The sequence below is a fragment of the Arachis ipaensis genome, chromosome B05 (assembly GCF_000816755.2).
Source record: "Arachis ipaensis cultivar K30076 chromosome B05, Araip1.1, whole genome shotgun sequence".
NCBI lineage: Eukaryota > Viridiplantae > Streptophyta > Magnoliopsida > Fabales > Fabaceae > Arachis > Arachis ipaensis.
Window position 1 is genome coordinate 20,313,372 of NC_029789.2, and position 9,001 is coordinate 20,322,372.

The window sequence follows — 9,001 nt, forward strand, 5'->3', positions numbered from 1 at the left end:
ATATGCAGTTAAAGTACCACGTACGCATAACACAAAAAAGTGACTCACTTAATGCAACACATAACCAGCAATTTCTGGAGCATTTTGGGCCCAATCCAACCCATTTTTGATGCTATTGAACCATGGATTAAAGGGAGAATGAACCAAGTAGTCATAGTTGAGTTTTAGTCATATTTTAGGTTAGAATTCTAGAGAGAGAAGCTCTAACTTCTCTCTAGAATTTATGGTAGTTTAGGTCAAATTTTTTTATATCTAAGTTTTAATTATTGTTTTTGTAATAACCGAGAGTGTGAGAAAAAAAAAAAAAGAGGGGAGAACACGTGGGGGGCACATGCCCCCACTTAAAATTTTATTTCTCTTTTCTCCTCTTCTTCGACACTCCCCCTCCCCCTCTGTTCTCCTTCCCTTTCATTTTCTTTCAAAAAAATCAAAATGTAAAACCCTCATTTCTCTTCTCTTACCAACTAGATTTCTTCATCTCTTCTCCTTGCAACCAACCACTCAATATCATCAAACTCACCCTTATCATCTTACTTTCTTTTCTCTACTCTACCTCTATTATTCAAAATCTCATTTTCTCAAAACCCCAAATCATGGAATGTCAACTTAATGAGTGAAAGAAGCATTCAACTTTGAGTTCCAATTATTATTGAGGCTTCAAGGTAACTCTTTGACTCAATAATTAGCCATATCCCCAATTTTTGTCATCTCTATATTTATGGGTATATATAAATCCAAATTTAGGGTTATTAGGATTAGGAAATTTGGGGCTTTTGGTCAAGATGAGTTAGATTATACTAATTGACAATGTTAGTAGCTCACAAACATCATTATTGTCATATTTTTAGAGTTGTAGAGTTATTGGACATTTTAGGTTTCCCTGTGTAATATGGAGCAAGTGTTCTTTAGTAAGATCACAATTGTGCAAATGGAAGCCGGCCCATTTTCACAAAGTGTGATGTTACTAGAGGCCTATAGGAAGTTGTTCTCAATCTTTTGGTCTCATAATTCTTTCTGTCTGTCCTATTGTCTTCGAACTCCATATACATATGTCGTTGGTGATTCAATCGCTCTACTTACTCGATAGGTGGAAGATGCCACCTAAGAAAAGACGTGGTGGAACTGTTGGTGCTCCTGATACTGCTGAATCCAATAGGGCAGTTTCTCTGCCACTTGGAGCGCTTCGACAAAGGCCAAGGAGCCAAAGGATAGCTGATAGGCGCGAAGGAGAGATACCCCGCGAGAGAGTTCAAGAGAACCCCGCAGTAAGAGAGCCTCAACCGGACTTAGCAGCTGAATTGAGGGGAATGAATCAAACTCTTAATGCGGTGTTACAGGTTCTAACAAATCAAAATAGGGGTGAAGCGAGACTTCCTAATGCGCCAAATCCTCAGCCTCATAGGGTTCATCAATTGTTTGGGGATCAAGAGCCGCCAATTGAAAAGTATTTGAAGTTGAATTCATCCACTTTCAATGGAGATTCATTGGATGAAGATCCACAACAATATCTAGAGGATGCAAAGAAAGCTATTCGAGCTCTCAAGTGCACCAAAGAATGGGCTGTTGAGTTAGTATCCTACAACTTGCGTGGTTCAGCAAGATATTGGTACGAGTCTCTTCTTGAGAGCAAAGAAGCAGCTAGACTTCCTCCTCCTTCTTGGGAAGAGTTTACTGAAGAGTTTCTTGCTCGATTCTATCCAGCTAACAAGCAAGCAGAAGACGCAATTGCCTTTGAAAGATTAAGGCAAGAGAATATGACAGTGACTGAGTATGCTAAGGAGTTTACTAGACTTTCTAAGAGTGCTCCGTACTTGGTGAATTCAGAAGAGATGAAAGTTCGTCGTTTCGTTCGTGGATTGGCAGAACCTATGTTCACTACTCTTATGCCTGAAGTCGGACGCATGTCTTTTAAGGATGTCCTAAACTCTGCCTATGGAATTGAAGCTGGGATAGCGGAGAGAAATGCTTTTAAGGATGTTGGTAAGAAGCCCAAGATGAAGGGACAATTTTCTGGTGGATCTAGCTTAAGAGGATTTCAGTCTCATCATGGTCAAACTAATCAGGAAGGTTATTCGGGGTATCGAGCTCGTCCTCAAGCATCTTTTGGTGGGGTTGCTTCTTCTGGATCTGCTCCCATGAGTGTTTCGAATCCCAGACCTTTTGTTAAGAGCACCTCTCAATCTAGTGCACAGGGTTCAAATCAGACAAGGCCAGCTCAGCCCTATTGTCTTTAGTGTGGGAGTTACCATTCTGGTATATGTTTCAAGGCTACTGGTGCATGTTTTGGTTGTGGTCAATCTGGTCATCTTAGGAGGGATTGTCCAAATCCAAGAGGAGGCTTTGCTCCAGGTATTGCACGTCCTACAACACCAATGCCATCATCTTCAGCTATGTCTATTGGAAATTCTTCTGGTCCTAGTGGCAGAGGAGTAGGTGGCAGGGGTCAGACTTATAACAGAGGAGGGAGCCAAAGAGGAAGAGGTCAGGCACGTGTGTATGCTTTAACACGTCAAGATGCTCAAGCTTCTAATGCTGTGGTGGCAGGTACTTTACAAGTTTGTTCTTTAGATGCGCGAGTGTTATTTGATACGGGTTCTCATTATTCATATGTATCTCCACATCTTGCATCTCGTTTTGATAAACAACCTGAACTGTTATCCCACCCATTTCATGTTGGCACTCCGCTTGGAGTCTCCACGATGGTTCGAGTCGTATTTCGGTCTTGTGTTGTTAGAATTAATACCGTTGAAACCTTAGCTGATTTGATCCTTTTAGAACCAATGGAAGCTATTGATGTCATCTTAGGCATGGATTGGTTAGCAGCTTGTCATGCTGATGTGGGCTGTTACTCCAAAACTGTGAAGTTTGACATACCGGGTATCTCACCTTTTGTTTTTAAGGGTGATGACTGTCCCACTTTAGCTAGCATCATCTCATCTATGAGTGCTATGCAATTGATGGATAAGGGAAACTAAGGACTTCTGGCAGTTGTTAGAGATGTTGATGCCGAAGTGCCTAGTCTTGATCAGGTTCCTATTTTTAGAGAATTCCCTGACGTGTTCCCTGATGAGCTACCGGGGATGCCACCTGATCGTGAAGTTGAGTTTTCCATAGAATTGGCTTCGGGAGTCCAACCTGTGTCCATTCCTCCCTATCGTATGGCTCCAACTGAGTTACGAGAATTAAAAGTTCAATTGGAAGATATGCTAGAGAAAGGCTTCATTCGTCCTAGCACTTCTCCATGGGGAGCTCCTGTTCTATTCGTAAAGAAGAAGGATGGAACGATGCGACTATGTGTGGATTATCGTCAACTTAATAAGATAACTGTTCGTAATAAGTATCCATTGCCAAGGATTGATGATTTGTTTGATCAACTTCAAGGAGCTACCTGTTTCTCAAAAATCGACCTGCGTTCAGGGTACCATCAATTGAAGATAAAAGAGGAAGACATTCCAAAAACTGCTTTTCGTACTCGCTATGGGCACTATGAGTTCTTAGTAATGTCCTTTGGTCTGACGAATGCGCCTGCAGCTTTCATGGACTTAATGAATCGAATCTTCAAACCTTTCTTAGATCGCTTTGTTATCGTCTTCATCGATGATATCTTGGTGTATTCGAAAAGTGCTACGGAGCATGAGTATCATTTGAGGATTGTGTTACAAACCTTAAGGGATCACAAGCTTTATGCTAAGTTTTCTAAATGTGAGTTTTGGCTTGATCAAGTGGCATTCTTGGGGCATGTGGTATCAAAAGATGGAATCATGGTGGATCCAAAGAAGGTTGAAGCCGTTCAGAAGTGGCCAAGGCCTACTTCAGTGACAGAAATTCGTAGCTTTCTAGGGTTGGCCGGCTACTATCGGCGATTCATCAAGGACTTCTCGAGAATTTCGGCACCATTAACCAAGTTGACTCAGAAGAATATGAAGTTTCAATGGTCAGAAGCTTGTGAGGAAAGTTTCCAGACACTTAAGGCTTGTCTAACCTCAGCACCAGTTCTTGTTTTACCTTCTGGATCTGGGGGATTCTCAGTCTTTTGCGATGCATCTCGGATAGGACTTGGTTGTGTATTAATGCATCATGGTCGCGTTATTGCCTATGCCTCGCGACAACTCAAGAAGCATGAACAGAATTATCCAACTCATGACCTGGAAATGGCAGCGGTCGTCTTTGCTTTAAAGATTTGGAGACACTACCTTTATGGTGAGACCTGTGAGATCTATACGGATCACAAGAGTTTGAAGTATATATTCCAACAAAAGGATTTAAACTTAAGGCAACGGAGATGGATGGAGTTGCTAAAAGATTATGATTGTACCATTTTGTATCATCCTAGAAAGGCAAACGTTGTAGCAGATGCCCTCAGTAGGAAATCTATGGGTAGCTTGGCCCATATCACTCTTGGAAGGAGACTAATTGTTGAAGAAGTCCATCAATTGGAGGCCAGTGGGATTCAATTTGATCTTGGAAAATCAGGAGTTTTCTTAGCACATGTTCGAGCTCAATCTTCCCTAATAGAACAGATCAAGGTTGCACAAGGTGATGATCCGAAACTAAGAAAGCTTATGGAAGATGTTCACAATGGGAGGAACTCAGACTTTTCTCTTGATCAAGATGTTTTGCGTTGTGGTCAACGCTTATGTGTGCCAGATAACCCCGACTTGAAGAAAGCTATTTTGGAGGAGGCTCACAATTCTAAGTATACCGTTCATCCAGGTAAGATGTATCAAGATTTGAAACGATTGTTTTGGTGGGAAGGCATGAAGAAAGACATAGGAGTTTTTGTTTCTCATTGCTTAACTTGCCAACAAGTTAAAGCTGAACATCAAAGACCTGCTGGGTTATTACAACAGATTGAGATACCTGAATGGAAGTGGGAAAGGATTACAATGGATTTTGTAACAGGTTTACCTCGTAGTTTTAAAGGTTTTGATTCAATTTGGGTAATTGTGGATAGAATGACAAAGTCAGCTCACTTTCTTTCGGTGAAAACAACTTTCAGTGCAGCTCGGTATGCTCAACTTTATGTTGATGAGATAGTTAAACTACATGGAATTCCAGTGTCCATTATTTCAGATCGCAGACCTCAGTTCACCTCTCATTTTTGGAAATCTTTTCAGAAAGCGTTAGGAACTCGTCTGGATCTCAGCACAGCTTTTCACCCTCAAACCGATGGACAATCGGAGAGAACGATCCAAACTTTGGAAGACATGTTAAGGTGTTGTGTTCTAGATTTTGGTGGGAATTGGGACAGCTATCTACCTTTGATCGAGTTCTCTTATAATAATAGTTATCAAGCCAGTATTCAAATGGCACCATTTGAGGCTCTTTATGGGAGAAGATGTAGGTCACCTATTGGGTGGTTTGAGATTGGTGAGGTTAAGCTTTTGGGGCCAAATTTGGTACAAGATGCAGTTGAGAAGGTTCGCATAATAAGAGAACGTTTATTAGCAGCTCAGAGTAGGCAGAAGGCTTATGTTGATAACAGAAGGCATAACTTAGAGTTTTCAGTAGGTGATCAAGTGTTTCTTAAGGTGTCGCCTATGAAGGGAGTGATGAGGTTTGGAAAAAGAGGGAAGCTTAGTCCTCGTTATATTGGTCCATTTGAGATATTGGATAGAATAGGTACAGTCGCTTATTGCTTGGCACTACCGTCTGAATTGTCTATGATTCATCCAGTCTTTCATGTATCAATGTTGCGCAAATACCTTCCCGACCCATCTCATGTGCTTGCACCACAAGCCATAGAGCTAAACGAAGATTTATCATTTGAAGAGGAACCGGTGGCTATAATAGATCGCCAAGTAAAGAAACTACGTTCTAAAGAGATAGCATCTGTGAAAGTTGTTTGGAAGAATTATTCGGTAGAAGAAGCAACTTGGGAAGTGGAAGACGCTATGCGCGACAAATATCCGTATTTGTTTGAATCCGAAGGTAACTGTCACACTTATCACAGTTTATGAGTTTGAAATTCGGGGACCAAATTTCTTAAGGGGGAGAGAATGTAATAACCGAGAGTGTGAGAAAAAAAAAAAAAGAGGGGAGAACACGTGGGGGGCACATGCCCCCACTTAAAATTTTATTTCTCTCTTCTCCTCTTCTTCGACACTCCCCCTCCCCCTCTGTTCTCCTTCCCTTTCATTTTCTTTCAAAAAAATCAAAATGTAAAACCCTCATTTCTCTTCTCTTACCAACTAGATTTCTTCATCTCTTCTCCTTGCAACCAACCACTCAATATCATCAAACTCACCCTTATCATCTTACTTTCTTTTCTTCTCTACTCTACCTCTATTATTCAAAATCTCATTTTCTCAAAACCCCAAATCATGGAATGTCAACTTAATGAGTGAAAGAAGTATTCAACTTTGAGTTCCAATTATTATTGAGGCTTCAAGGTAACTCTTTGACTCAATAATTAGCCATATCCCCAATTTTTGTCATCTCTATATTTATGGGTATATATAAATCCGAATTTAGGGTTATTAGGATTAGGAAATTTGGGGCTTTTGGTCAAGATGAGTTAGATTATACTAATTGACAATGTTAGTAGCTCACAAACATCATTATTGTCATATTTTTAGAGTTGTAGAGTTATTGGACATCATTTGGTAGCTCGTTGGCGCGCTCAGAGTTGCTTCTGGTTCTTTGAAATCAAGTTGTGAGTGGATATTATATCTATAATTATTTTTAAATATATTATTATCAATATCTATGTTGAATCATTAATTTTGGAGTTTGAAAATATTTTATTATTGTGATTTCTGAATTTTTGAAAAATATTGATTTGTGAAACTTACAATTTTATAAAAATACACACGAGACGATATCTATATATTTTGTAAAGTACAAATGTTCTCTTATTTGACCTCATGTAAATTTTAATTAAATTTTAGTATGCAATCCTATATATATTGATTTGCTATGGAATTTAGTAGTATGTTATAAGCACTAGAGATTTTTATAAGTGATTTGGTTTGGATTGGTTTGGGAGACTCTGACTAGAAAACCGTAGTTAACGGCGGTTATGACGTTAACCTAGATGCATCTGGCTCAGACCTCAGCTAGCAGGGGCGTTGCTAGCCTAACGTGTAGGCCACACGTTGGATCTGTTATACCGTACGGGCTAGTCATGGCTTGGTTCGGGCCATGACAGTTTTAGTTCCATTTCTTTTACATTTTCTTGTTCTATTGTCTTAATATTCTTAATTTCTCTTGTTAATTTCCCTATGTTTCCATTTTTACTTTCATGAACCCTTGTTGGATTTTGATTTTCTTTAATGCAATTTGATGTTATTATGTTAATTGATGTTTAATTGAGTTGTTATTATTCTTGTCTTGCATTTGGTAGATTTAGATTTTATTATTACTGTAATTTTATCATGCTTTCATTTTATGCCTTCCAAGTGTTTGATAAAATGCTTGGTTTAGTTTTAGAGTAGATTTTAGCACTCTTGTCTTGAGATTGAGGACTTAGGTTTCTTGATGTCATTGATGTCCAGTGTGATTGGTAATTTAGGGTTGTTAGTTGGTTTTAAGATCAATTATGTCCACCTGACTTAACCTTCCGATGTTAGAGGATGACTAAGTGGAATTAACCCTTTGTAATTATCATGTTGTGGTCAATGATCCAAGATAGGAGACCTTGACTCTTAATCCTTGCCATGAGTGTCTTTTAGCATTTATATTATCTTAGTTGCTAGCTTTACTTTCTTGCAATTTACATTATTTGTTCATCATTTCAAAAACCCCCAAAATTCTCATAACCAATAATATGCATATTTTCCTACAATTCTTTTGAGAGACGACCCGAGGTTTAAATACTCTCAGTTTTTATTGGTTTGACTTAAATGACAAACTTTGATTGAGAGTTGTCTGTTGGTTTGGATCTATACTTCAATGAAATTATTTTTGTGAAAATTCTGAACCGACGATTTTCCTCTGTCAAGATTTTGGCGCCGTTGCCAGGGATTTGCAATGTGTCCTTGTTATTGGTTATTGTATATATGTTAATATTGTGAATAGTTGCTTTAGTTTCTTTGTTAGTTTTTGCTAGTTGTAGAATTTTGTTCTCTTTGTTCTTATTAGCTTTTGTTTTTGTTTTTCCTTTTCACTATGAATTCTCATCCCTTTGGCTGTGAGTTTGGTTACAACTATGTTGTAGGAAGTGAACGCTTTAATGAGGGATCACATTATGGGAATGGATATCAAGTTAGGGAGGAGCCACATGCTTATGGTCAACCTTTGTGGCAACAACTCCCTCCGGTCTCTTATGGTTACAATCCACACCATAATGCACACAATTGTGAACTAATTCCTCAACATTGTTCTCCACCATACTCACAAGCCCCATCTTACCAAACACCTTCTTACAACCCATATCCACCAAACCACCAACCTCATGTACCACACCCTTGTGACCACTATGAACAAATACCCATTGAACCACCCCCATTCCAATAACAATACTCCCAAGAGCCACAAATTACATATATACCACCTTAATACTCCTACTAATATGAACCACCTTCTAATTATGAACTCTTTCTCCCAAACAATGAACTCTCCTCCACACCTCAAACACTCATGGATGACACTCTCATTTCAATTCTCCAAGAGTAAAGGGAATTTTGTAGCATTCTTCAAGAGCGACATGAAACTCAAAGGAGGCAAGTAGAATTCATGGATACCTTGAATGAGGTAGTAACCAACTTAGTCTCCCAACGTTTATGCACTCAAAGCACTCCCATTGCAAAATATAGAGAATCAATTAAGGAGTGTATTGTGAAAGAGATGTTGAAAACTCAAGTGGAGGATAAGGAGTGGCCTTTTGTATTAGAAAAAGTGGAGGAAGCCAAAATCATTGAAGAAGAAGTAGTTGAAGACTTAGGAGATGTTGAATATATAGAGGAATCGAAGGTTGTAAAACCTTCTTTCGTTGAGCTTAGAAGTGATGTTGAGAAGGAAAGTGCACAACCTCCAAGGCATACTATGAGTGAAGAAATGG

At 39.1% G+C, this 9,001-nt stretch overlaps 1 protein-coding gene across 2 annotated transcripts; it reads left to right on the top strand.

Annotated features, from left to right (window-relative positions):
- Positions 564–2,616, top strand: LOC107640333. 2 transcript variants are annotated; one of them, XR_002362608.1, is made up of 2 exons: positions 564–662; positions 849–870. XR_002362608.1 is itself a non-coding variant. In XM_016343860.2 (2 exons), exon 2 carries the CDS (start codon positions 1,095–1,097, stop codon positions 2,232–2,234), a length of 1,140 nt encoding a protein of 379 aa, XP_016199346.2. In that variant the 5' UTR covers positions 564–662; positions 1,088–1,094; the 3' UTR covers positions 2,235–2,616. The 2 variants fall into 2 exon arrangements, 1 of the variants encoding a protein (XP_016199346.2); XM_016343860.2 differs by lacking the exon at positions 849–870 and adding an exon at positions 1,088–2,616.

Bases quoted from the DNA above. Each gene is read 5' to 3' on its own strand.
- LOC107640333 (XM_016343860.2), top strand. From the start codon at position 1,095: ATGCCACCTAAGAAAAGACGTGGTGGAACTGTTGGTGCTCCTGATACT.